Source organism: Mangifera indica, chromosome 6, assembly GCF_011075055.1.
Source record: "Mangifera indica cultivar Alphonso chromosome 6, CATAS_Mindica_2.1, whole genome shotgun sequence".
Classification (NCBI taxonomy): Eukaryota; Viridiplantae; Streptophyta; class Magnoliopsida; order Sapindales; family Anacardiaceae; genus Mangifera; species Mangifera indica.
The window spans coordinates 5,160,364-5,188,111 of NC_058142.1; the positions used below are offsets into that span (position 1 = coordinate 5,160,364).

General features: G+C 31.5%; 3 protein-coding genes across 7 annotated transcripts; 2 read left to right on the forward strand and 1 right to left on the reverse strand.

Annotated features, from left to right (window-relative positions):
- Window positions 1-5,888: 5,888 nt before the first annotated feature.
- LOC123217971 (aquaporin NIP6-1-like) lies at window positions 5,889-8,726 on the forward strand. The gene is made up of 5 exons (XM_044639085.1): window positions 5,889-6,419; window positions 6,606-6,830; window positions 6,921-7,121; window positions 7,717-7,778; window positions 8,286-8,726. Exons 1-5 carry the CDS (start codon window positions 6,177-6,179, stop codon window positions 8,488-8,490), a joined length of 936 nt encoding a protein of 311 aa, XP_044495020.1. The 5' UTR covers window positions 5,889-6,176; the 3' UTR covers window positions 8,491-8,726.
- Window positions 8,727-8,758: 32 nt separating this feature from the next.
- On the reverse strand, window positions 8,759-11,410 carry LOC123217972 (60S ribosomal protein L7-1-like). The gene is made up of 5 exons (XM_044639086.1): window positions 11,049-11,410; window positions 10,561-10,658; window positions 10,337-10,474; window positions 9,281-9,383; window positions 8,759-9,144 (listed from the first exon to the last, which is right to left on the reverse strand). Exons 1-5 carry the CDS (start codon window positions 11,241-11,243, stop codon window positions 8,929-8,931), a joined length of 750 nt encoding a protein of 249 aa, XP_044495021.1. The 5' UTR covers window positions 11,244-11,410; the 3' UTR covers window positions 8,759-8,928.
- A 1,052-nt stretch (window positions 11,411-12,462) lies between these two features.
- Window positions 12,463-22,574, forward strand: LOC123218028 (Golgi SNAP receptor complex member 1-1-like). 5 transcript variants are annotated; one of them, XM_044639198.1, is made up of 7 exons: window positions 12,463-12,700; window positions 14,372-14,431; window positions 15,296-15,524; window positions 19,676-19,860; window positions 21,401-21,514; window positions 21,936-22,007; window positions 22,350-22,574. In XM_044639198.1, exons 3-7 carry the CDS (start codon window positions 15,329-15,331, stop codon window positions 22,458-22,460), a joined length of 678 nt encoding a protein of 225 aa, XP_044495133.1. In that variant the 5' UTR covers window positions 12,463-12,700; window positions 14,372-14,431; window positions 15,296-15,328; the 3' UTR covers window positions 22,461-22,574. The 5 variants fall into 5 exon arrangements, with proteins under 5 accessions (XP_044495133.1, XP_044495129.1, XP_044495131.1 ...); XM_044639194.1 differs by lacking the exon at window positions 14,372-14,431 and having other exon boundaries at window positions 12,465-12,700; XM_044639196.1 differs by lacking the exon at window positions 14,372-14,431 and having other exon boundaries at window positions 12,465-12,700; window positions 19,688-19,860.
- Window positions 22,575-27,748: the final 5,174 nt, after the last annotated feature.

The window sequence follows — 27,748 nt, forward strand, 5'->3', positions numbered from 1 at the left end:
ACTTATAGATCCATACTATACTATCACTTTTATTAATCACCAATCTCTTCAGAAAATTTATTCTGTGCTCGAGAGCTAGCCTTAACGTATGCATTGCCTTTCACTACTTTATGACAAGACTCGTAGAAGAATTTACACCACTAGCTATTATTTTCACTTAACATAGTCTTTCTAATAGTTAGAGTGACCAAATTTTTTTTGTTTATCAAATAGTTTGAATGATAAATAATAGAAAATTCTTATACAAAAATAACACTTCTCATAACTTCAGTGAAACTTCGAGAAAGGCTAGAAGCAAAGGTATGGAATGTAATTATAATTTACCACCCTTTTTTTTATTTTTGATAAGAAAAGAAAGATTGCAACGATTCATTTTGAGTGCTTTAAGTGACTTAACAATTATAATCCTCTGGCACAATATGACAGAGACTTTACAACCATAAGAATAGGAAGGACATTAATTATTCATATATTGTCAAAACATCTAAAAAAAAAAAAAAAGAACAATTTAGAGTTAAAACAAACCTTAATGCAAATATATTTGAATTAAAATTAATAAAATTGATAGAATATTAAAATTTATAAGTAAAAATTCTGAGTTTAAACTTCTATTGTATTTGTAAAACCCTAAAAAAGTTTATAAAAAAAAAAAACAATTTAGAGTGGAGGTTTTACTACCAGCTATTGAAATATTTCTTGCGGAATAGTAAAAAGATAAAACAAAATGTACTAAGTGACAAATCTTAGAGCTGATGAAAAGGAAATTAATGGGTCCATCAAATAATAAATCCTCTATATGCAAGTCTCTCGATGAAAGCTTCTTAGTTCTGAAGCAATGGTGGAGCATATATATATATATAGATATGTAAAAAATTAAGTTGGGGTAGGGGAAGGCAGAACCAGTGCTTTCTCCCTTGTGTGTGTGGATGGAGATTCATCTCCATGAATAAATTGAAATGGATGATGATTCCGAAATGACATTAGATCTGATTTTCTTATCATACCAGCGAGCCTGTCTATTCCCTTAACATGAGTGATGGCTGCAATGTTGAGTTTATTCAATAGAATTTATAGCAATAACCCATCATTTATCCCGCAAAAGTTATACCAACTTTTTTTCAAAAGAGAGATTTAGATCATACAAATGTAAAAGTTTAAATTTCAACATCGATATTTTAAGAAAGATTTAAAATGTAAAAGTAAAAGTTTAAATTCTACCAATAACATTTTAAAAGAGATTTAGAATATAAGAATAAAAATTTAAATCTCATCAACAATATTTCAAAAAAGATTTAGAATATAAAAGTAAGAGTTTAAATCCCACCAATAAAATTTCAAGATTAAACTCTTAACTAATCCGATATAGTGATTATGAGGTTTACTACTGAATCTAAAGTTTCACTTGTTTAAACTGGTTGGTTCAATATGTAATAACTATAAAATTAGTTACTAAATTTAAAATTTTATTTATTTGATATAATACATTCATTTTCAAAGTAACGGTTGAACTCAAATCAGGCCCCACTAATCACGTTGTGGTTCGGCCGATGTATGCTGAGTATTTTTTTTTTTTTATTGACTTGTAGTTTTCCCTCATGGAATTTCTCTTATTCTTGGTAGAGTCTTCTCATCCAATGATTAATCTTCATCTAACCTAGACAAATTAACAAAACAGTCATATATATATTTTTGTCAATCAATGATTAATCTACATATATTTGCACGATTTTCATGCATTCAAGTGGGTGAGGCTTCACGCCTCAGTTTTTTTGAATCATTAGTCATTAAAAATACCATATAAACTAAACTGCGAAAAAACATGGATTTGACAAAGTATGAACTATTTTTAATGAGTAATCCTTTATATATATATATATATATATATATATATATATATATATATATATATATATATAAAATTTATATATACAAATAATATATCATTACGTGATTGAGTTTTCTTATTACTCATAAATGGCTTTAAACTCTAAGCATGAAGTGTGATGAAGGTGACCAAGTAATCCAAGCAGAATCACACCCCGAAACACCCAGTGAAAGACAACATGATGAACAATGAGAATTTAGGGTGACCAAGTGATCCAAGCAGAATCGCACACCGGAACACTCAGTGAAAGACAACATGATGAACAATGAGAATTTAGGGTTTGAGTTGCCCCACCACTTTGTTTCTTCTTCATAGCGCCATCAGTAATTGGATACTCATACAGATTCATTGTGTCTCTTCTGAAGTCTTTCACAATTCCATCATGAAGAATTATCAGTTGTATGTAAGGTGATTAAGGTCTTCTTATTTGTTTTTAAAATTTTTCTTTAGATGAAATAAAAGATTTGTAATTGTTTATGTAAAGCATACTGTAGTACTATTATCTATGTAGACCAAAAAAAAAAAAAAAGTTAAAGACTTATTCCCACCTAAGGTTTAGTGTATTCTCAAACTCTTATCTGTGAAATTTTAAAAACTCAAATATCTATCTATAAATTGTTAAAGTTAACAAAATATATTAGTTTTAGAGATAAAATCGTCATTTAATCAATACTACTAAAAAAATTAAACTCCTTCCCCCCCCCCCTGACCTTGAAGTTTTGTGTATTCACAAACTCTCACCTATAAAATTTTAAAAAATTAAATATCTATTTATAAATTATTAAAATTAAGAAAATATGTTTATTTTCGGGTAAAATCATCCCTAGAGTTAAAAAAATACAAAAAATCATTCTAACCAGATCACAGTAAAAGAAGATGAAGAAAGCAATGCATCTTGGCAACTGAAAAAGTATTATTCCCACTCAAGATTTGTTGAAAACCCAAACTCTGAGCCTTTGAGCATCTATGACAAAGACGTCGTCTTCGTATGATATTGTCTTAGAGAGAGATATTTTATTGGGAGGGTGATCCTCGGTGGTAGAGAGAGAGAGATGATGTCAGATTCCGCCACTAGAGAAATTTGGTTGAAAATAAAACCTTAGAAGAGAAATATAACTTTTCAAAATTCAGTCATAGGAAAAATTATTAATTTTCTAAATCAAAGAAGGAAATAATAAAAAAATTTATTTTTTTAATAAATTATAGTTAAATCAAAATTTTATCTCTAAAATTAACTAAATCTATTAATTTTAACAACCCATGAATGAGAGTTTGATTTTTTCATACTTAACGGATACTAATTTTATTTTTTAACAAACCTTGGGTGGGAAAAAGTCTTCTGGCCATACTTTACAAGAAGAACTATTTTAACACGAAACTAATACTATTTAGTTATAAAATAAACCCATATGCATCCACTTTATGTACATAAGTAAATATATATTTGATGTATATTATCAAATGATTGAATAATTTTGAATTAACGATAAAATAATCTTTAATCTCATGATAATATATATAAATATATATTTATTTATATATTTAAAATACGTACAGATAATATTACTCTTAGTTATAATCCTTCAATTTAGGCTTAATTGAAATATATTAATAACTATTTTGTAATAATATCTATAAAAATAAATAAATAAAAATTTTACTTTTGAATATTTTAATTTTTTTTCCATATTGGTTGGTCACCATTTCGTTGAACCATAGCTTTTGAAGGGTCTGGAATCTTGAGTAAAAAAAAAACTACAGAATATTAATTAATTTGATAATGGAACAACTAATTAAGAATCAATCGACAACTAAGCATAAATCGAACAAAATTTTATGGGTGATTTTGTTAATAAAAGTGCGTAATTTAATTGATCATAATCAAAGATTCTCTGATCCACATCTTGACTCTTGTATGTTTTGAACAATATTTTAATGTGATATTATGAAATTAATCATCCTGTCCTATCATACATGTATTAATCAAGGGTTATAAGGGTGCCACACATAACTGACTAAGCTTAGTTTCTTTAAATCACCATCGCTCATTAATTTAAAAAAAAAAAAATTAAGAAGAAAAAGAAAAGAGAAGGGGATTGATCTCCACCTACCCCTGATTAAAAAAATAATTATAATTATAATGTAGATATTAAAAATAATATATATAGGCTCCCTAGCAAAACTGAGTGTGTTTATATATATATATATATATATATATATATATATATATATATATATATATATATATATATATATATATATATATATTTATTTATTTATTTACAAATATTAATAGATTATCAAAAAGTTTTTGCATTAATAAACAAATATATCTTTAAGCACTTCTGAAGCCAATTTTTCTTTATTCAATTCTTTGGTGCAAAGTAGGTTGGACTCGAATTGAGCTACTTGTCAGATTTTTTAATTAAAAATTTTGATATAAAACAACGTCGTTTTAACCAATATATATTAAAATGATGTCATTTTAATAACGAAAAACGAGTTAGACCGAATTCAAATTGAGTTTGAGTTTGACTTTCACAAGTTTGACGAGTTTGAGCTCAACTATATATGATTCGAGCCAAACAGCCCTAGTGCAAAGGAAGCTACGGTGGAAATTAAAAAAAAAGAAGCCTTTTGGAGCAAATATTTCTTTGCTGAAGTATAATATTTCTTTTATTTGATCACCTAAGTAGCAATTATTAATTACTCTATTAATGGATATTTGTCTACCTTATGGCAATAAATTTAAATAAAGTAATGTCTTGTTTATATATTTTTGAACATATAATTAAATATGTAAACATTTTTCTTAGCTAGAGTAGGTTTTACTTTAATAGGAAAAAGTTTTTATTTTTAATTGAACTAAAATAACACGTCATCTATATTATTATTATTAGTAGTAGTAGTAGTTAATTGTACGTGTAATTGTCTTGTTAATATGGGTTCTGTTTTAAAACTTTCTTATGAACAACATTTTTTAAATGTGTCGAGGATCAGCACAGACACAAATATGTGTGCGCTGATTTCTATTGAGAACTGCAAATTAAATTAAGCAGCAGAAATCAATTTTCCAGCAAAATGAAACTACACATTCAAGGAAAATTTCCATTTCCATATTTAAAGGCAAAAATAGGGGCCTTTGACCTTTGTCACAGGATGAATTTTCTTGACCTGTCTATATAGTATTCTCGATGTACTGTTTTGAGGATCAACCTTGTAAGTGTCTACATTTTGACTTAAAATCATTAATTTCTCTTGTCTTAGACTTATGAGGAAAGTGACTCTAACTCTCAATCAGTTTATATAGGATTTACGTAATCTCCTCTTCAATATGCTATCACAGCAATATTATGCATGCTTCATAACTAGAGCATCCCCAACTACAAATATTGCATCTACGAACCTAATAATCACACACACTTACTTTTAAACGTCCCACCATTCAAAGCCCTGTGATGGCTCCCAACCTGCGCCCATGGTACCTTCTCTTTCTCTCAATCACAAACCCATTTACACACATTTTTAAGCCTTCCAGTTAATATTCAATAGGATGATATGTTATCCGGTGTCAAATTCGTCGTCTATAATGAATATAAAAGTTACCCAATTCCTGGATTTTATGTAAAAATATCGTAGGGAGATGGGAGCCATAACCGATTTGATATTTACTAATACAAGGATATTGTAATAAGCAACATTAGTAACATTCATGATTATAATTAGTACTTTCCTTCAATCCTTTCTGGTTTTTTATCAGTAATAAAATGAGAATCTTGATCCAGATACAAAATAGAGCACATTAATTTTTCTGAATAAAATTATGTGTAAACTTATCTTTACAAAAGGATAAGATAGCCGTTCTTTCGACTGAACATGCACATGCACGGAGTGGGTAGCTTCTATCTTCACCAATAATGGAGGGAAAACAGGCAATGAAATGTGTGGATAAAACAAAACTGAGCAGAGGCAGAGACAAAGGCAGATGGATCATTTTTCATGTTTCATTTAACTAAAATGTTTCATTACATTTACAAGTTCTCAAATAAAACAAGTCTGAGTCTTCTGCAATGCCCCATCTACACCCTCCACTTCTAAGTTTCAACCACTAACTTACTTCTTCCTTGGGATTCTCCCTAAGTCAACTACTTTTTTTGCTCCTACTATAAATAACAAACACAGATCTCACACTTCTCTTCCAACGTACAGTCAAAGGCAGTGCCAAAACATCATTATAATTAAATATCTCCTTAATTCTCTCCTTCTTTGTCTCTTCTATTTTTGTGCAATAATGGAGAAAGAGGATGTTGCATCAATTTCTTCAGCACCAGCCACACCAGGCACTCCTGGTGCTCCTCTGTTTGGTGGGTTCGAAGGAGAGAGAGATGGCTTTGGAAATGGAAGAAGATCATTTCTCACAAGTCCATGCAGGTGCTTCGGTGTTGAAGAATGGGCCATGGAAGAAGGGAGACTCCCTCCTGTCTCTTGCTCAATCTCATTCCTTGTTCCCCCTCCTGTCTCTCTTGCAAGAAAGGTGGTGTAATATATAGAGTAATACTATACATATCCATTACACAAATTGATATATATTGATTGAATATTATTTTTTATTAATTTAAAATCACTTATATGATAAATATAGTTTTATTGTAATATATAATGTCTAAGGATTCTCAAGTGAGAAGTCTTTTAGCTTAATATTTTGGTGTATTGATTTCAGGTAGGGGCTGAATTCATTGGCACATTTATACTCATGTTTGCGGGGACAGCCACAGCCATTGTGAACCAAAAAACAAAAGGGGTGGAAACCCTACTCGGCTGCGCCAGCTCCACCGGTCTCGCTGTCATGGTCATCATATTGTCCATCGGCCACATTTCCGGAGCCCATCTCAACCCCGGTGTCACCATCGCCTTTGCTGCCTTAAAGCATTTCCCATGGAAAAACGTAAACACATATATAAACTACAATTCTTCACCTTTCATTTCTAATTGTTGAAGACTTAAATTCGATTTCATTTATGGTCAATGTTTGCAGGTTCCAGTATATATAGGAGCACAAGTAGCGGCATCATTATGCTCATCATTTGCACTGAAAGGGATATTTCATCCGTTCATGGGAGGGGGAGTGACAGTGCCTGCAGAAGGATTCGCATATGGGAAAGCTTTTGCTTTGGAGTTTATTATCGGATTCAATCTTATGTTTGTCGTCACCGCCGTGGCAACCGACACTCGGGCTGTAAGTGCATGCTTGCCGTTCAATCAATTATTATTTGAGTCTCCCTTTTCTCTTTCTTTGATCGCTCCCGAACTAGACGGCCCTCCCGTGGATTATGCAAGCAAGAGACACGAGTCTCTCTATTTCTTTTATTTTAGAAAAAATAACATTGTCCCTCCCCAAGTGTGGCAACTAAAGGTGCAAAGTTTATACGCCAAACATCGGGCCGGAAAATGTAATTTACTGCACATGCAACTTAAGAGGCAAAATTCAAGAAAAGAAAGTTGGCGTCCGGGCAAGTTTCCACCCAGTGGTATTCATTAAATGCCACTGACAATAATTTACCTGACGCACACTTGTCCGCATCCCTCCAAAACCAATTAAAATGACCCCACAGCATCCAGACAGTTTCAACTTTTAGTGATACCTCACCAAACTTTCAAAACCACCTTTCTTACCCTCCTCTGACCCTCCATTTAATCGAGCTTGAGAGCTGAACTGTAACTAATTAAATCTCTTATAATTTAGTTGTCAATTACCATGTTGAGGAAATGATTTTGATGAAATTAAGACTAATTAATGTGAAGATGTCTCTGCAACTGTGATGTTTACGCAGGTGGGGGAGCTTGCAGGAATAGCTGTGGGAGCTACTGTGGCTCTTAACATTCTCATAGCCGGGTATTGCATTTCACACTTTCATTTTATGAGACCTTTTTCATATTTTATCAAATAACTTTTAATTTATTTTCTGTAGACAGTAGTTTATCAAGACCTTTTCAAATTATGATAAACGTTTTTTAAATTTATTTTACAGTTTTTAATTAAAGTATTTAGTAAATGTTCTGTGAAAAGCGATTTTTAAGTCAAAAAGGCTTCTGAAATCACTATTGACTAAAAAGACTTCGTTCAGGACCATTCTACAATTCTGCAGTCTAGATCCGGTGAATGAGAATGGTGAAAGCTGTACCACCAAGACCATGCGCATAAATTTTTGAGATTATAAACTGACTCACAGACACATATCATAATGTGATTTAATGAATTTTAATTAAAAAATAAAATAATATTTAATCATATAATAACAAATTATTTACATATTTTATATATTCAAAAATTTATATGCAAAATATTATTCAAACTATTACTATGATCAGTTGAAAATTATTTTCTTGTGTTACCTTGCAGACCTTCTACTGGTGGTTCAATGAATCCAGTGAGAACTTTGGGTCCGGCTGTTGCGGCAAACAATTATAAGGCCATATGGGTGTATCTAACGGCTCCAATCCTAGGAGCACTATGTGGCGCGGGATGCTATACTGCAGTCAAACTACCAGACACAGAAGGTGAAAGTCATGAAAGGCCTACTTCAGCAGCAAGCTTCAGAAGGTGACAAGATGGAAACAACTGCTCTATATCAGTGGTACATACAAAGACAGAGAAAGAATAAGAAACGAATAAGTTTGATGGTTGTATCAAATAAATGTATGATAGTCAGGCTAGAGACTTTGGGAATGGGTGAAGTATTGAGTTTGTAATATATGTGTAAAGGATTGAGATGTAATCTCCTATGTCAAATTTCCTCCAAAATCCTATAAATCTTGATCTCATATTGACAATGACAACAAAGCTAAAGGCAATCATAGGCATAAGGTGGTAACTGACATGAATGGTTTCTGATATTACTATTACTCGCAAGCAAAATTAAATTGGAAAAATAGCTTCAAAATTTGGAATACAGGACATTGCAGGTCATTTGAGGTATAACTGTTAGACATTTTCGTCATTATATCATTGATTTCATCCTCAGAGTGTCCATGTATTCTTGATACTAATTCATTTTACTGATTAAATCATTGATTTGATCCTCACGGTTTCCAGACTCTCCGCCATCCTTGAATCTTTGTTTCTTCCCCAGCAGTCCTCCTTCTGGTTTGCTAAGTAGAAAAGGCCCCAAAAATTTGATCACCTCCTTAAAATGTGGACCAACATTGGCAATCTCATGAATTAAATCTTCAATGCAAATCATGCCATATTTCCCCAATGTCTGCCAAATTTTAACAATGCAATAAGACACTAAATAATTACAGAAGTCTAGGAAAAAATAAGTAGAGAGAGTCATGCAAAGATTAATATATGGGTAGGAATACAAAGGAAATGAACATTTGAGCAAAATACATTACCTGTTCAATAATGTTATTATCCGTCAGAGGAATTCTTTGTTTCTCTATCTTCGCATATCCCTTCTTGTAAATTAACTCCTTCACATTTGTCAGATTAGGGTATCTACAAGTACAAATATTAAGGGAAAAATATCATCAATACAATATTGACAACATTATAGCTAGGGCTGGACTCGAACTAAGCTCCATTCGAGCTCGAGCTCAACTCAAACGTGCCCGAAACAAGTCAGCCCTATACGAGCTCGGTCAAGTTCGAGCTCAAGCTACTCGCCAAATTTTCCAATTAAAAATTTTGATACAAAACGATGTTGTTTTGACCTATATATATTAAAACAACGTCGTTTTAATAACGAAAAACAAGCCGAGTTCGAGCTTGGCTTTCACCAGCTCGAGCTCAAACTCAAGCTCAGCTATATGTAAACCGAGGCTAGGCTCGAATCCAACCCTAATTATAGCAATTAAAAAATTTAGAAAAGCACAAGTTAATTGACATTCTTAAGAGACAATGGAAATGCAAGGTAATACAAAGTGGTTATTGGGTGGTAAAAGTGAGCCCAAGGAGGTTATAGCCGCTTAATGCTGAGTGAAATACCCAAGAAAAACCAACAATATACCATCTACATTGACTTAAACCTATGTGTAATTGACACCTAAGGGCTTATTATTACTCCACAGATATGCAAGTTTTTTAAAAATTATTTGCATTGGGAAATTTAAGATGATAAACTTAAAAAATGATTTCCTGTATAAGCAGTTTGATTGAAGGAACGAAAGCTATTGATCCATCAACACCAGCAGTACTCCCACATCAAGTACAAAAACCAAGAAGCTTAAATTAATTATATTGGTAGAACTTGATCATAGTTGTATCCTTCAACAGAGAGTGCTCTTCTTGTTACCTAATTAAGGGTAATAGAAAATAAGATAAAAGAGTTATGCAGTTTCATTATCACACAGTTTCGTGGGCTGCAGCATGTGTTCGTTGTTTGCTCCTCACACTGAACATCCATAAGATCATATCACAAAATAATGGAAAGTGATGTTTGCTTGTCTTACCCATAAGTGACGTATGGCTCCACCTTTTGCAGCTGTTGTAATATGCCTTCACTAGACATGGCAAAGACACCACTGAAGATTTTTGTCAATCTTAGTTTGTACAGGATCTTCCTAGTTTTTGGGTGCATGTCATTTTGCCTGAATATAATGATATTGAGATATCAGAACCCTAACAATACAAAGCATATATAATTTCAGGTAAATCACAATAGAATGCAACCTACCCTTGTATGCGTATGATAAAAAGCAACTTAGATTTTGGCTTCACAAGAGCTGATTTGGCCCCTTTTCCCCTCTGTTTCATTCTGATAAGGTCCAGTTCCTATGCAGATACATAAGTTAATAATTGTTAATATCAGACCATAGTTACACTAATCATTTTACTGCATACAAAAATGGGCAAACACAAAAAGTTATGCAAGACAAATAAAACAATAGCAGTTTATTTGAGACTATCATAGTTCTTCAATCCTGGCAAAAAATTATGGAAATCTCACAAATTAAAAAAATAATTACAAAAGACTAGAGCTACTATGAGAACACTTTCCGAAAGGCAACGTGCTTTGTCCATTATTTTCTCTCACACAAGCAACACATTCACCATATTATCAATTTAAACACTATGCCAACTCAAGTGAAAAAAATTTACGCTGAAAACACCAGATATTCAATAAAAAAGCCTTAAAAATAAAACAGAATGTTAGAAGGTTACCTGCGCTCTAAACTGTTTGATAAATTCCTCAGGTCTTTTAATATCCTCAACCTTCTTTTTCTTATTGTTATTCTGTCCATATTTTCCCAACTCTAGCTGAGCTTTTCTCGTGAGCGCCAAAGATTCAGTACTTTTCCTTTTCTTCAACACAGTCTCTGATATATATGCTAACGGCTTTGCCTCCCTTTCTGCCATCTCTATTTCTACCAGAGGCGCGTACAAATCAGTGGCCGGCGACACGGTGCGGAGTTGGAGATGTGTTTGAAGGAACTCAAAGCGCTTGAATTAGGGTTCTGTCTTGAGGCTTAGATTATCGGCGGGGCTTATGTTGGGCCCAAAATCGATAATTGAAAAAAGAAACCTCCGTCTGTCTACTTAACAGTTAACGTTGTCTACGCATATTGCCTTATGGTTGATTTTTTTTTAATAGGTTTAAAGTTTAGGGTTTAAAGAGATATTATAGTAAAAAGGTAAACTGAATTTGATTTACGGGTAGATCTAACAATCAGGCTATTGAGTTAAGCCTCACTATTCAAGCTTTGAGCAAACAATTTTAAGCCAAAGATATTATAATCATACCCTACGAATACATGAAATGATTCAGTAACCCCGACCTATAATCATTAAACAAACAAACAAACAACAAAACCAATCTCTTAATCAATCTTGATTAAGCTCAAAATTTCTCGCCTAATCAAACTTTAGGTGTAAATAATCTTTATTCAATCCAAGCTAAAAATATCTATTAAACAAAATATTTGTTTAAATTAATCTATAATGAATAAGATCCCACTCAAAAAATTTTCTTCAAGCCAAACAATTAGCCTTCGGGTTTGCCCAATTCAAACAACCTATTTATAAGGTTAATTATATATTACAATACAATTAATCTATCTTTAAATGAGTTATTTTATAATAGGGTATTTTTGTCAAGATAAATAAAAGCGTTTTACAATTAAACATATTTTGAGGGGGTTATAAGAAAGTGACCAACTATTCAAGGTTATTAGTCTTGATGTGCTTCCACTGGTAGATGACCTTCCGCGGATTAGCGAATACCTATGACGTGTTTTAGTCTGGGACATGACCGCGGAGTCATCGAGTAAGTAAGACGATCAACCGTAGGTACAACGACGTGGTGTAATTGCATGCAAAGAAACAAAAGAACATCCTTATGATTTTATAGGTAGTGTAGTTAGCTTTTCAGGTATAAATCCCTCAACAATATTATGGGCATTTAACTAACTTCATCCTTTTTTTTTTTATTTAACTAATGCATTGAATTTTTTATTTTATAAATTTAAATTTATGAGATTCAAACTAAAATAATATATTATTATTTATATATAAAATTATAATTATAACATTCTTAAAAAAACGATAAGGTATTTTAGAAAAGATAAATACAACTTGTTAAGATCAGTAAGGTAATAACAGAGGATTGGATGTCAGCAGGCAGTCTGTCTCCCTCTCCAAACAACCCCTTAAGCAAAGCCTTTAGTCATCCTGTTTCTCCTGTTTAAACAAACAAAATCATATAAATATATAATATATATTTTTCAAATATGCGAAGAGGAGTTTGAATTTTTGAGAGATCGAATTGCTGTTCAACTATGGAAGTACCTAGCTCATGGGACGCGTTACGCAAACAGGTTCAGTTTCTCTCTCTTTTTTTTTTTTTAATCTATAATTTCAGATTTCATGCTGAGTTCTACTTGGTTGCGAAGGATTTAGGATTGATTGTGGATTTGTTTAAGATATGAGGCTTAAAGTCGAGAATTGCGATTAATGTAAGATGAATATTGTCGGATTGAATCTTCAGTTGATGGATTTGATTGCATTTGATGTTAAATAATTTGACTCGATTAATCAGTGTTATATTTTGGTACTGATTGAATCCAGCTTTTAAGTTTTCTAGAAGGTGTGTGTGATTTAGGAATTGTGAATGAGAATTATGTGGATCTGATGTTATTTGTGAGAATGTTTGGATTGATTCTGTGGGCATTCAGAATTCAATTGAATTGACCTCGAATTATGCATAATTATGGAGGTTGCTTACCCTCAAGCTCTGTTTGACTCTGAGTGTGAAGAGTACTAAGGACAGGAAGGAAAATAAAATGATTGTTACCTTGTCAAATTTTCATTTTCCCGTTGTCTATTATTAGATCCTAACAGATGTGTAAAGTCAGAAGTTTGTTTCTTGTGCAGTGATATTAATACTTCTGCCTCATAGATTTGCACATGTGATTTTTTGACAAATGTTTGACTTAGGAATTCTTGTGGCTATAGTTTGATCAGTTCTTTTTTTTGGTTTAATAATCAGATTGTTCTTGTATATTAATTTACCATTGTATATCAAGAAAGGAGTGCCCTCTTTCCCAGTCATGAAGAATCATACTAAGTTGCTGATATAAGTTGGATTTTTTGGATAGCAAGTAAATTGAAATGTTTAACTGTCTTCTGTGGTGGTTTATGATTTACTCAGTTGCAGTCAGCTTCTTGTTCAGCAGGAAGTCTCCTAAAAAATTCACTTGTCAATGTTGCACTGTGGTTGATGAAAGATGGTTGGATCCTTGTTCTGTTACCAAGGTCTTTAAGTTGTTCTCCTGTGGTGCTTTGCAAGAAAATGGAATGACGACAGTTTTACTTTTTCCTCATTTAGGGGATAGTACAAGTACAATGAATGGAGTACATGATCAAAGTTCTCTTCAGCACATTACACACCAAGAAGGAGGCAGACTCTCCATAATCCTTTCTTGGGATCACTTTACATTTGAAGTGGATGTGAGAGAAGTTGGACATGACATTAACGGATTAAAAATTTCTCTAGTCCCCATTAATTGTGAATACTGAATTTGGTTTCCCCAGATAAGTTGATGAACAGTTTGAAATTTAATACCTTACCCACTGGTAAAAGTAATGAGGACCAATCTCCTAGAGAAGGATCATGCTTATTTGTTCGTTTTGCTTAGAGTTATACTATTTGTTACAATCAAAGCTTTGTCTGATGATTAAGTATTAGTGAGTTATTGCATTTGCAAACAATTGGAATTAGAGCCAAATATTGGATTTTATTAGATTAATTATAATCAATGGAGCAAATTATGAACTATGTATTAGTTTACTCTCTTGGATAGTCATAAAATGACCAAACATAGGTTAATTGGCTCCTTTGAGTAGGGGAAAAGCTATTGATGTATATGTGATTAATTGTTAACTTGGTATTCAAACTCTAATTTTGGAGTTGATAATGAGCAGGTCAAAAACATTAGTAGGTTGTTTCATTGAACTCACATCAATGAAAGTATTTTTTGATCTCTTAGGTGGCAAGCTTAATTCTTTTTGAGGCATCAGCCCAACGTGAAGAATCAAAATGATGTTAAGTTAAGTAGCTGCCACATCATTCTAAAACTTCCATAACTTGATTTAGAGAGCAGTTCTTGAATGGTTGTTGATGGAATATAAATGTTTAAGCTATAATTTTATCCTCTTTTTGGTTCAGTTGCATTTGAAGACACCCTTGCATGTGGATCATTCTTCAAGAACTTCATTTTGGAGTCTGTTGATGATGATTTCTTTGAGATGTATTCATCCCTACTTTGGTTGCCGACTTGTCGTAGTTATTGGAATTTGAATTCTTTGCTTGTGAGATGGCATGGATAATATTATGAAGTTGAAAACCAAAATGAAAAATAGGGTTTTGATAACCTTTATTGATTGTTTGATTTCAGTGGCTGTGACCTTTAGTTGCCGAATATAATAAGTGTGATTTTAATTAGTTTTGGGCTTATTGGTTGTCTATAGTTTCTTATGAATAAATAAAAGAGGTGCATTGGTTATCTTATTCTGGTGGTCATAACCTTAAAGAATATCAAACATGAGTGAGATCTTTGCTAAAATTTTGAGGCAACAACCTCTGAAATCTTGGTAAGGGTCTTGTTAAAATTTCTTTTGAGAAGTTATTCTCCTAATTGTTTTGGATAAGTGATACTTGTTTATCTTTGGGGATGCAACCATAAAAATCTTACAGAGCAGGTATATTATTAGAACTTTGCATATTTCTTGTGAAAACTGTTGTCTTTAAACCTGTTTGGCTGCTCTTGTCCCCGTCCTTTTGATTTTGATTTGTTTGAACAGTTCTTTCTATTCTCCCTTTAATTTTTTGTATTCAAAATTGTAATTTTTGTCAAAAGTAATCTCATTATCATTTTATTTTATGCAAATGATTGATTTGTCTATAATTGCAGGCAAGAAAACTGGAAGCGCAATTGGATGAGCAGATGAATTCTTACCGAAAGTTTGTTTCCACTAAGGTTTCTACTAAAGTAGACTCAGCTGGAAATGATCTTGAATCTGGGATAGATAGACTACTAAAACAACTACAACAAGTCAATATTCAAATGCAAGATTGGGTTTCATCTGGAGGATCTGAAATGGTTTCTTACACCTTGACTCGTCATCAAGAAATTCTCCAAGGTATCACTCAGGTATAGCTGAACTTGAATGTTACTCTGTTTATTTTTTTTTTAATTGTTGTGCAGTTGCTATTGAGCTTTTGTAAAAAATGCTACCAAAACTTTTTTAGTTTCTTGAGTCTGATGTATGTCTTAAGTGCTCTCTAAGCTTTAAAATATGTTCTTTGCTCCTTTTCTATACGTAAAACTACATGTAAGACCATTTTTGGGTTTGGTGGCGTAATAGGAAGAAATGTAACTACCATGTTTTCCCTTTAAAAATAACTTTCTTCACTTCATTATTATTCTCTACATAAGGATTAGTGACATGCTTTTTAGGGTTTTGTGGTATAAGAAAAAGACCTGTAACTGCTGATCTTTTCCCTTAATATATGGCTCTCTTGACTCTTAAAGTGATTATACTTGATATTGAACACGATTAATAACAAATGAAAATAGGTTTAATTTTTCCTATAGTTTGAACGGTGGATAACTAATTTCTTATTATTGGATGTGGGATTTAGCCATACTATGTTGTCAACACTTAATGCTTTTTTGAAAGATGATGACATTGTATTAGGAATCCCAGTGATTTCCAATTCACAGCCAATGTAATTAAAGTGAATGACAATGATTGTGAAAAACGGTTGAAATTTGTATTGCTTGTAGACTAAATTTGTTACAAACACAATTTACAAAACAATGATGACAAAAATCACTCCAACTTCGGCTATTTGACAGGCCGAAAATCTCTGTAATTGTTTAGCTTTCATGAGGCTGTTAGGAACCCAGCAAGGTTTCAATTCACAACTCAAATAACTTTGTAAATAACCAGAAAAAAGAAGTATATTGCAATATTGATTGCTTGTATTTATAAGCAAAATGATTATCACTCCCTCACTTGAAAGCAAAACCAAAACACTTTAAGTATTGGCAATTCGAGAGGTCAAATCTCTCCCAAAAATTCCTAGCATTTAAGAGGCTAGGCGTTCTCCTTCTTAGCCGAAGCTATGCACTATTTTGCTGGAAAATCTCTCTGCCTTCTTTCCCATTTTCTTCTCTTTTTATACTAAATTCCTCCCTAACCATGATTCTCTATTGTCTTGTGTCCATACTTTTCACAGTGGTCCCCATTTGTATCTTGCTGTAGTTACACTTTTATATTGCTGCGCCACTTGTCTGTGTCATCATAATAATCCTAACAATACCCCACCCAATGAGAACTATCTTGTCCTCAAGGTGGAAGTGAGGATACTGCGCCTTCATTGCATCGAAACTCTTTACATTAAACTGAAAAAAAAAATTGGATCTTCAAGAACTACATTGATGTAAACATATTATGCCAAAATTGAATTCCATGAAGATGAATTTGGGCCCAACATATTTGATAAAATCCTAATAGCTTCTCCTATTACACCAAATTGAGCGATGCCTCCTTGCAAAACCCTCAATTGGTCGTAAGCGATTAATGCTACAACGAACAAGTACACATTGGTATAAATTTGAGCATCCACATCAGAAATGAATCCAACTTTTTTAACGTGACAATGAAGTCGTTGGCAATAAGAATAGAAACCCAAGTGAATTTAGTTTGATCTATAAAGTGAAATATTGGTGCAACGAGCAATATTAAAGGATGCATTGTGGATGTTGGAAAGGAAACGAAAAATAATGATGTGGTTGTGTGAGGAAAGGAGGGGCTGAGAAACAGGGTTAAGGTGGAGAAGTGGAGGAAAGGTGTCTTGGGTCAGGTAATGGTGGTGATAGTTGATTGTAGTAGAGGAACGGGTTTTAAGAGTGGTGTTGGCAAAATGGTAGGACTTGTCTAGTGCTTTAGTGTTATAGAAGGAATAAAGGAAATTTCGGTGACTAGATCGAACTAATTTTCTACCAAAAAATGTCAACTCTTCTTTTTACAACACCATCGGTAAGTTAGTCTTCACCAAATGCTCCTGTAATTTATTTGCAAAAGGAAGACTCAATTTTTGTGTAACCTAGGAAGTTTCTTAAAAAATTTCTCTTCAAATTTTGTTTATATCTCTTTTTTCATTTCCCATGCTTCCTCTTCTTGATTTTAATTTTATCAATTCCAAATTTGTCCCAGAAAAGTGATCTGATACTAATTGTTAAGAACCCAACAAGGTTCCAATTTACAACTCAAATAACTTTCCAAATAACTAGAAAAAAAAAAAAAAATTACAATGTTGATTGATTGATTCTATTTACAAGCAAAACAATTTTCACTCTCTCACTTGAAAGCAAAACCAAAACACTTCAAGTATCGGCAATTTGAGAGGCCGAATCTCGAAAATTCCTAGCGTTTGAAAGGCTAGGTGTTCTCTTTCTCGGCTAGAGCTGCCCATTATTTTGCTGAAAAATCTTTCTGCCTTAAAATCTCTCTTCCTTCTTTCTCGTTTTCTTCTTTTTTTTATACTAAATTCCTCCCTAACTAACCATGATTTTCCATTGTCATGTGTTCATTCTTTTCATAGTGGTCTCCATTTGTATCTTGTTGTAGTTACACTTTTATATTGTTGTGCCATTATGCTATTGTGTTGTGCCATCATAATAATCCTAATAAAGGCTAAACACTCTCCTTTAATCAATTGAAGCTTCCAGAATACTTAATATCAATAATCTCCCTTTGCTTGTATAACCTCTTTCAAACCAGTTACAAAAGACCTCATTAAAATCTAATCGAATAAATCTATTAATGGTGTCGACAAGAGTAAAAATCAGCAATGATAATCTATGGTTGTGTCTCATTGTCAGAGTGACAACAACTCCTCATGGGGTGTGTTGTCTTGCGACGGTCGGAAACTTTGTAACAATCCAACCTTTAGATCTTCTCAAGTGTCGAATGATTGAGTTTCATCCTAACGGATTGTCCCCAATAAAAGTCGACAACTCCAATCGTTGATGATATGCATCTTGCCTGCCAATGCTTAGATTTTCACAGATCATCGTTTCCCATCCCTTGGCGCCTTCTCTGGCTATAGTCTCTCCATACCTTATTTGTTCGTTTCGTTTTGTTGGTAAGGGTGGTGTCAGCTATTTCACGATGTCTATTGTGCCGTTAATAGGGTTGCTCTATTGGTGCTTCTCCTTGATCATCACTAAATAACTCTTTATTCATTGTCATTTCCCTCAACTTCTTGAGATAATCTTTTACTATCTTGACATTTCCTTCGAAATTCTTCATTCTTAAGTTCATATTTTCCAGTTTCTCGTCTATTTCATCCAACCTATTCTTCACCAACTCCAGATCTTTCTTCATCCCCTCTACTCTAATCTTTATTCTCGTCATGCTTTGATATTGATTCTATTAGGAATCTCAGTAATTTCCAATCTACAACCATGTAACTAAAGTGAATTGTGAAAAATAGTTGAAATTTGTATTGCTTGTGGATTGAATTTGTGATAAACACAATTTATAAAACAATGATAATAAAAATCACTCAAAGTCCACCTATTTGAGAGGTCCTAAATCTCTTCTCAGAATTGTTTGGCTTTCGAGAGGCTAAACACTCCCTTAATCAGCTGAAGCTTCCCAAAAAACTTGATATCAATAATCTCCCTCTTCTTCCCGTCCAATTCCTCCATTTTATCTCTTCTTTTCTTCTCCTTGGCTATAGCTACATGGGCGTAAAGTTGTCCTCTTTCTTTTTGTGCCAGCAACTCCATTGCTTTTATGCACCTAATAATTTTTTATCCCCCACTGTAACAGATAGTGGTCCTGACACACTGCATTTTGAGATTTTCTGGAATCACTCATTATATTTCTTACCTTATCTCTTTCTCCTGTCATTCACATTTGTTTTCTAGAATTTCATTACATCAATGTATCTTGTGGTTTAGTAACAAAACAATCTGTTCATCACTATTCACTAAGTGGCTCTCCAGGTTTGTTGTTGTCATAATAATTTTATTTATGCCCCTCTCATTCTTAAAGACGAGTTCAAATCTCTGAGTCTTGAAATGTGGAATATTGATGAAAAATACACCTATGAGGTTTATTGTAAGCTTGTCATTTGTCAGTGGAGTGTTAAGAATTTTGGATAGGTGAAGCCAGCATGTGTGAACACTATAGTTTTTGGTTGTTTGGTTTGTCAATTTCGATTTTGTTTGTTATAAACCATTAGATCGCATTAATGGGCACCGACTTCTTGTTAGACATGATTGAAGTGCAGGAATTTTATCGTCTTCGCTCCAGCCTTAAAGCTAAGCAAGAACATGCATCACTCCTTGAGGATTTTAGGGAGTTTGATCGGAGTAGATTAGATTTGGAAGAAGGTGTTGGTTCTATGGAACAAGCTCTCCTTAAAGAGCATAGATCCATTAGCCGAAGTGCAGGGCAGGTATGTACACAGATAATCCATCCTTTTTTGTTGGGTAAATTAAATGCCAATATATTTTTTTTCTCCTTCAAAGGATAAGATGTTTTAGATTGCCAGGACTTTGAAAACTTAATGATGATAATCTTTTAGTTTGTCCATAAAGAATGAGGAACTAAAGAATAAATGTATCATAAAATCTTTTTTGTTTATCTGTTTCCTTTTTCTTAGCACCCAAAATTCTGCAATCCACCCTGCAACTTTAGTGGCAAGAAAATTTCTGGGATATGAATATCCATCATAAGTAGGTGGCCACAAGGGGATTTGTACCACAAAGCACAACCCTTTGGGTTATCTATCTTTCTGTTTCTGGTTACTATATGTGGACAGAGGTTGTCGTAAGCTATATTATGTTTCAAGTCCAGCTGTCTTGATTAATATGCTGGTGCCTCGATCAGTTGTTACAGAATCTGTAAATGGCCATAAGGTGGATTTGAAAAATCTACATCCAAGTCTGATTACTGTATTTCTTTGCTGTTTGCTAAATAAATTATGTACATTTCTTTTTTTAATATTTATTATCCATGGAATCATAATCAGCTTAAAGAAAGGTAGCTGCCAATCTGGAAATGCGGTATATTGTGTGGAAATTTAATATATGATGATGGTTGTTAGTGGGAGTTTTTCTTGTGGTTGGAAAAAAATTTTAATTTTTAATATTTAGTATGCTTTTCTTTTTAAAACATGACGTGTGTAATGGTTGTTAGTGGGTTTGGTGGGCTGTGGACCATAGAATTTTTTTTCATGGGTTGTGATAGTAGCATCTTTTACTGATAATTTGTAGAATTAATTACCATTGTTATATCTTTTCCATTCAAGAAGGAAAAATGTCGTAGGTGTTAAGGTTTTGAAGTAGATTTTTTATCCTTGGCTTCAAATTTCAAAGAGAACTTGAAGCAGATTCATGCAAACATGTTTATAAATTTCATGTCGTCATGTTGGTTGATCTCTAAGCCAATACACCCAAGCACATGATCAGGATATAAAAATAATAAGAATAGAAACAATTATGTGAATTTGTTTGTTTATGCATTAAGATGAAGAGTTGTAGAATCTCCATAGAGGACCATAGAATTTTTTTTCATGGGTTGTAACAGTAGCATCTTTTACTGATAACTTGTAGAATTAATTACCATTGTTATATCTTTTCCATTCAAAAAGGAAAAATGTCGGAGGTGTTAAGGTTTTGAAGTAGACTATCCTTGGCTTCAAATTTCAAAGAGAACTTGAAGCAGCTTCATGCAAACATGTTTTTAAATTTCATGTCGTCATGTTGGTTGATCTCTAAGCCAATATGCCCAAGCACATGATCAAGATATAAAAATAATAAGAATAGAAACAATTATTTGAATTTGTTTGTTTATGCATTAAGATGAACAGTTGTAGAATCTCCATAGAGGAACATTATTTGGAATATAATTAAAAGAAAGGTACAAAATGTGAACTGATATTTATTTCAATTATAGTTTTCATTAAAGTTGCCTTTCATATTCTGATGATGCAGATGGATTCTGTAATTTCTCAAGCTCAAACAACTCTTGGTGCCCTGGTCCTTCAACGTTCAACTTTTGGGGGCATCAACTCAAAGCTCAGCAATGTTAGAAGCCACCTTCCCTCGGTATGAACCTCTGTTAATGTAGTTATCCATGCTTAAATATATATTTCAAATAGTAATTTATTATATTTCAGAGCTTGTTTAGCATATCCAAGAAATAGAATTCAGATCTTATTGCTTCCCATGGCCTGAGGACTCTTAAAAGAGAGTTTGATATGCTTGAGAAAAGGATTGGTCACTGAGAAATAGAATCTGTTGTAACTAACTTTTTTAAAAAGGCATTGTAGGATGCTGAAAGGAATTGTGAATGGTTCAGTGAATTAAGTTGACATCATTTAGGTGAGACAAAAGATAATGGACCGATTGTATATTTATGACACGAAGCTTCTCTTAGTGTAGAAATTTGTTTGTGATATTTGGTGATGATATCAAACTGTTTGTAGCCCTGTAGTGATCAATGAACTTTTTTGACAAAACATTGCAGGTAAATAACATTCTGTCAGCAATAAAGAGAAAAAAGTCAATGGATACCATCATTCTTTCCCTTGTTGCATCGGTATGCACATTTCTGATTTTTATCTATTGGTTGACCAAGTGAGGATGCGATTATACCTCATCTAGATGCTTTATAATAGTGGGTTAACAGAGGCTGCTTTTCTTTTGTCATATTATTGTGAAATTGTTTCTGGCTGGTATTCTATTGTGCTTTTGTCATCTCTGTTAGTGTGAAGCTCAGAACATCAGAAGGTATAGACAGACATCATATGGTACATGAAAAGGCTCGATCTAAGACACAAATATTATTTCTTTGTAGCTCCCGGAAAATAGAAATTAGCTAAATTAATATACTTTAATATTTGTGCACAATGAAATATGATAATATCTAATACAATGTTAGATCCATGTTTCTGGGGAAATAAGTTGCAAGGATGAGCAAATCTATGTAAAAGATGCAAAGAGATTGGAAGGATTAAAAAGGTGGGGGTCTTTTTCAACTCATGCCGAGTGAGAACAATTCCAAGTAATGTCTAATGGTAAAGTTTTGTTTATCTTGAATGATTTTGTAATGTTGGAAAAAAGCGAGTCATCAGAGCAATGATCAAAATTATTTTGTTTCTTCTTCGTAGTGGTTTGCCTACCCCAGCCCATTTTTTATGATAATGTTTTGTTTCGGGTTTGGGACACTCTCCTATACAAAGTTTGGAGAACTTTCATATTCAGTTGTCAATGGAGCCACTCGCTCCTCCTTAAAATTGGGTCGTCTTAAATCTCAAATATTCTTGCTTATAATTAATGCTATTCCATTTTTATGTTGAAGGTCGTAAACTATTTTTGAAAATTTTAAGTGATTACACAAATGGGTATTCATTTTAAGTACATAAATAAATATATATTTAATATATATCATTATAAATGATTTTGAAATAAAAATAAAGTAATATTTAATCATGTAATTATATATATATATATATATATATATATATATATATATATATATATATATATATATATATATATATACAAGTGTGCTATAAATAAGTATACATAGTATTATTTAAAGTATTTAGGAACTTTATTATTAATACCCATTTATTCTAAGGCAATTGAATTGCAATTACATTTATAGAAAATTACTTAAAGTTACTATTTTTACTTTCAAAAATTAAGCCAAGTAAAAGAGTTATAGAGTGATACAATTTGCAAACTTAGATGATAAAAAAAAGCGAAGTTAAAGTTTAACTAAAAAACTTTATTATTAATTTTAATGTATGATGGATACATGACTACACAATTTACTTTACGTTATATTCATGAATTTAATCGAGAAAATCTCCTTCGATATTTGAAGACGTGATATCATTTGCATAACTATGATTACCTGAATGAAATTCAAACCTAAAGTCCTCCAATATAAAATATTTGATGATGCACAATCTTACAGCATGCAACTGACAAAATTTGCTGGGCCAAAAAAATTTGCTGCCAATGCGATGGCTCTACGGCACAATTTAGAGAAAGATGTCAAATAAGTTTGTTATATATATCTATTTTAAATATATAAATAAATTATATATATTTATTTTAAATATTATATATATTATTATATTATTAAATATTTATTTATTATTAATTTAAAAATATTTAATTATATAAAAATATATATTTATTTATATATTAAAAATAAATACATATAATTTTATTATATATATAATCAATAATATCTTTTGAACTTTTAAATGTGAGACAGTGATGGCAAAGTCAGTGACTTGCTCTTCAAACTACTTCCAAACAGTAATATATATATATATATATATATATATATATATATATATAAAGAAAGAAAGTGAGACAGGGAGATCTATGAAAGAGATTTTGGGTCCAATTTGATTTGACAAAGCAGGCCAAATAGCCAACAGAGGAGGTATCATATTGGCTTTTTTCTCAGCAATGGACAAACCAGATAATTTCAAAAGCATGCACACAATATCATAATCAATGTCATATATGACTGATCTTCATTAATCTGTGAGAAATTTTATATGCGCCGATGAAATAATTCACAAAAGTTTTCAAAGCTTCTAGGAAGGACATCACTATGGAGGCATTTAAGCCCTCTCCACATCAACTTCTTCATCTACTTGTCGGCCACTTGTCGCCTTCACCCTCTTCATGGCTGCAAAAGGACAACCCCCTTCTCCTATTTGCATGTGGGTAGCTTTGTTTTTGTCTGGTTATCATATTTGTTAGGATAAAGCTGGACTATCTGTATCACGTCATTGAAATATCTTTTCTACTTAAAATTAATGTATATTTATACAGTAAGATTTTGATGTCAGTTACGTGTAAGACTTTCTCTAGTGTCGCAATGGAAGATAGATTTATAGTTGATTAGATTTCTTTTTCTTTTTCTTCCAAAGAGTGGATATGTACAAGATTGATACATAGGTCATTGCAATGGAGAAACAGTTTGTGGGCTTAAAACTGGACAATAATTTAGTGAGGGTGGCACTTTGTTCGGTTGGAGAGAAGTTAAAAGAGAAAACGATATCTCCTTCAACACTACAGAAAAGAAAGTGGGTTCATGTAGATGCTCTTTCTATTTTATTGTTGAGTAGATTTCATTTTATTTTGGATATTTATTGAAGATTGTGCATTTTAAGTCTAAAGTGCTCCCTCTTTATCCTTTTTTGATCCCACCTAAGTCTAGTCAATTCTTTTACGATTTAAGTTAATCATACTAAATAAGTAAAATTTTAAATTTAATGATCAATTTTACAATCATTATATCAAGTATGTTAAAAATTTAATTATAAAATATCATCAAAAGACACTTGAACCTATCTATGTTATCAACTTGGTCATTTTTTTCCCTCTTTCATTTATGTTATCAGTTAGGTCTAGTAATTTAGGTGAGAGTTTTATTGACATTTCTTTTTACTTTAATGGCAATTTACTTTAATTATATAGCAAGCAACTACAAGAAAATGAGATCAGACAATTGAGAATTCACAACCCAATGTTAGTTATTAGTAAAATAGTGGATCTTCCCATGCAATGGTAAAAGTTGAAGATAGATATATTTATTGTGTATGTAGAAAGAAATCGCAAAAAGGGTTTGTTTTTTAAAATAATAGAAAAAAATAAAGTATTCTGAAATAAAAAAGAATAAAATTATACATACAAATAAATTATATAAAATTATTTGTATAAACTGAAATGACGGTATATGATTAGGTAATATGATTATTTATTTTTTCTCTCACTTTAAAATCACTCAATCATATATTACCACATCAGGTTGTATGAATAAATTTGTATAATTTGTCTCTACATATAGTATTACTCAATAAGGAAATATCATTTTCAACTATTAAAATAAATCAATAAAACTATGTATACAAACAATGATATATCACTATATGATTAGGTGTTATTTTATCTTTAATTTTTTACTATCCAATTAAATGATGACACATAATTGTTTATATATAAAATTGTGTACAAAAATTGTACAGACAGCAAAAGTTGTCCAAAAATGGATTCAAAAAGAGACAAACAACAAACATGGATACAAAAGGAGACAAATAACAAAAGGGTAGAGCTTAATTTCAGATTTCTAATGGCTCTGAGGTGTTTTTTTGCATTTGGGATATAAAGATGAAAGTAACATCTCGAGAATATGTATTTTCCTACTTTTAAAATCAACCACACGAGTAAAACGACCTTTGTTGCATCATGTTTATCCAGAAACCCAGATGAACTTCAACAGTAAATCAATGGCAAACAGTAAAATTATTATTCCTTTTTTACTTGTTTGTGACTTTGGATGTGATTCATCAATCATCTTCACTGTGCATTTATTCTTAAATGGAGACACGCACGTTGATAATAATTTATTTATGTTCCTCCCTCCCACAGCCTCCATTATTCTCTTCTGGTTTTGGTCACTGTTGCAAGCAATAATCTAGTTCATGCATGTGTTATGTTTATAATGCTCTCACAACCCCACCACCATTAATACTTCATCTCTTATTATCTGAAAACCTCGGACATCATAAAGTGTTGAGCTGCACGCTTGCCTCTTTGAATGTCATCAAAATATCTATTAATCTCTCACTTAATTGCACCCTGATTTTTTAATTAATTGACTACTGATTTGAAGATTTAATTATGAGGTTTCAACTTGCAGTTTTCTTATATTATGTTCCTACCGACACAATAACTATAAACCCTAGAAAATCATAATATGGGAATCTTGAAATATTTTATCTTTTATGATAGCCATGCTTGTAATTTAAGGTTATCCTCATCATTAATTAACTAATAATCCATAAAGAAATATGCATGTAATAATTATAAAAGAAAAGATATTTTTTCCAGCACTGATCTCAAGATTAGAGTTCATTATATCCAGAGATCTCTTAGTTTGAATAATAAAATTAGAAATTAACCCTTTTTAGGGTTTTATAGATTGTAATCAGAATTAATTTACAAAGAAAAATAATGTTACATATTAATTAACTAATAATCCATTAAAAAAATAGACATGTGGTAAATTTATAAAAAAAGATATTGATCTCAAAATTAGTGTTTATTATATCTACACATCTCTTAATTTGAATAAAATAATATTATATATATACATTTTTATATATAATTTAAATATATAAATAATATATTATTATATTATTAAATATTACTTTTTATTTAAAATTATCTAATTATAAAATAATATATTATTTATATATTTAAATTATATATAAAAAATATACCTTCATCATTTAAGTAATAATTAATAAATTAACCCTTTTTTAATTAATAAAATATTTATATTTGATTATACGGCAAGACAAATCCCAGATGCAAATCTAATTATAATCCCGAGAATCTGACATTTTGTTTTGTCTTCATATTCATCTTTTATTTACGTAAATAGTACTAGTTTTGTTTTGTTCCTTTTATTTCAATCTCTTCTGATTAAGACAATTACTTTAATTAATTAGTTAATCACTCAACAAATAATATATATATATGTATATATATATTCCATTAATTATTTTTAAATGAAATCTTACGTCTACCACAGTGAATTTAAATGTCGTACATCTCAGGGAACAATTAAATTAATTAAGATATCAAAATTATGTGGGGTGATCTTCTAAAATTCGAAACTTGTATTTAATTTAAGAAATTAAAATAAAACTTATACCAATTCAAAAAATCGACTCATAGATTTTCTTATTAGTTGCGTATAATACTAAGATTATTATAATGATATAAAAAAAGGGTCCATTATTAATAAAAGTATTTTAATTTATAGAATCTTATCATTTTCTTTATGTTTTTATACTTATACATTATTTTTTTTAATTTTTAACCTAATAATTAGATTTTTATCTCACATCACCATATCTTTAGATACAATTATTGGAGACAAATGACCTTATAATATAAAATTAATCAATTTTTTGTCCCGAGTGCCATAAGATATCAATCCTTCTTTAAAATTAACTGATGTTTTTATATCTTCGAAGGTGCATATCCGACATCGATTGCCCTTCAAATTAAGGTGACATTCTTCTGTCATCACCAATTTAATTTTACTAATTTTTAAAAATATTTTTAATTAAAAAATTTAATTTTAAAATATCATTAAAAGGAATTTTAACCCTTAATTCATTGCCGACACCTTTTGCTTGTTCCTTTTTTTTTTTTTTTTCCTGTTAACATTGGAAAATAAAGTAGAAGGTGATGGAGAAATAATAAAAATAGTAAAGATAGTTCTCCCATGTCCAT

Coding starts and splice junctions, on each gene's coding strand:
- LOC123218028 (XM_044639194.1), top strand. CDS start 12,662: ATGGAAGTACCTAGCTCATGGGACGCGTTACGCAAACAG. Junction 12,701..15,295: donor GGGACGCGTTACGCAAACAG/GTTCAGTTTCTC, acceptor CTATAATTGCAG/GCAAGAAAACTGGAAGCGCA. Junction 21,515..21,935: donor TTAGAAGCCACCTTCCCTCG/GTATGAACCTCT, acceptor AAAACATTGCAG/GTAAATAACATTCTGTCAGC.
- LOC123217972 (XM_044639086.1), bottom strand. CDS start 11,243: ATGGCAGAAAGGGAGGCAAAGCCGTTAGCATATATATCAGAGACTGTG. Junction 10,659..11,048: donor TCAAACAGTTTAGAGCGCAG/GTAACCTTCTAA, acceptor GTATCTGCATAG/GAACTGGACCTTATCAGAAT. Junction 10,475..10,560: donor TTTATCATACGCATACAAGG/GTAGGTTGCATT, acceptor CATTATATTCAG/GCAAAATGACATGCACCCAA.
- LOC123217971 (XM_044639085.1), top strand. CDS start 6,177: ATGGAGAAAGAGGATGTTGCATCAATTTCTTCAGCACCAGCCACACCA. Junction 6,420..6,605: donor CTGTCTCTCTTGCAAGAAAG/GTGGTGTAATAT, acceptor TATTGATTTCAG/GTAGGGGCTGAATTCATTGG. Junction 6,831..6,920: donor AGCATTTCCCATGGAAAAAC/GTAAACACATAT, acceptor CAATGTTTGCAG/GTTCCAGTATATATAGGAGC.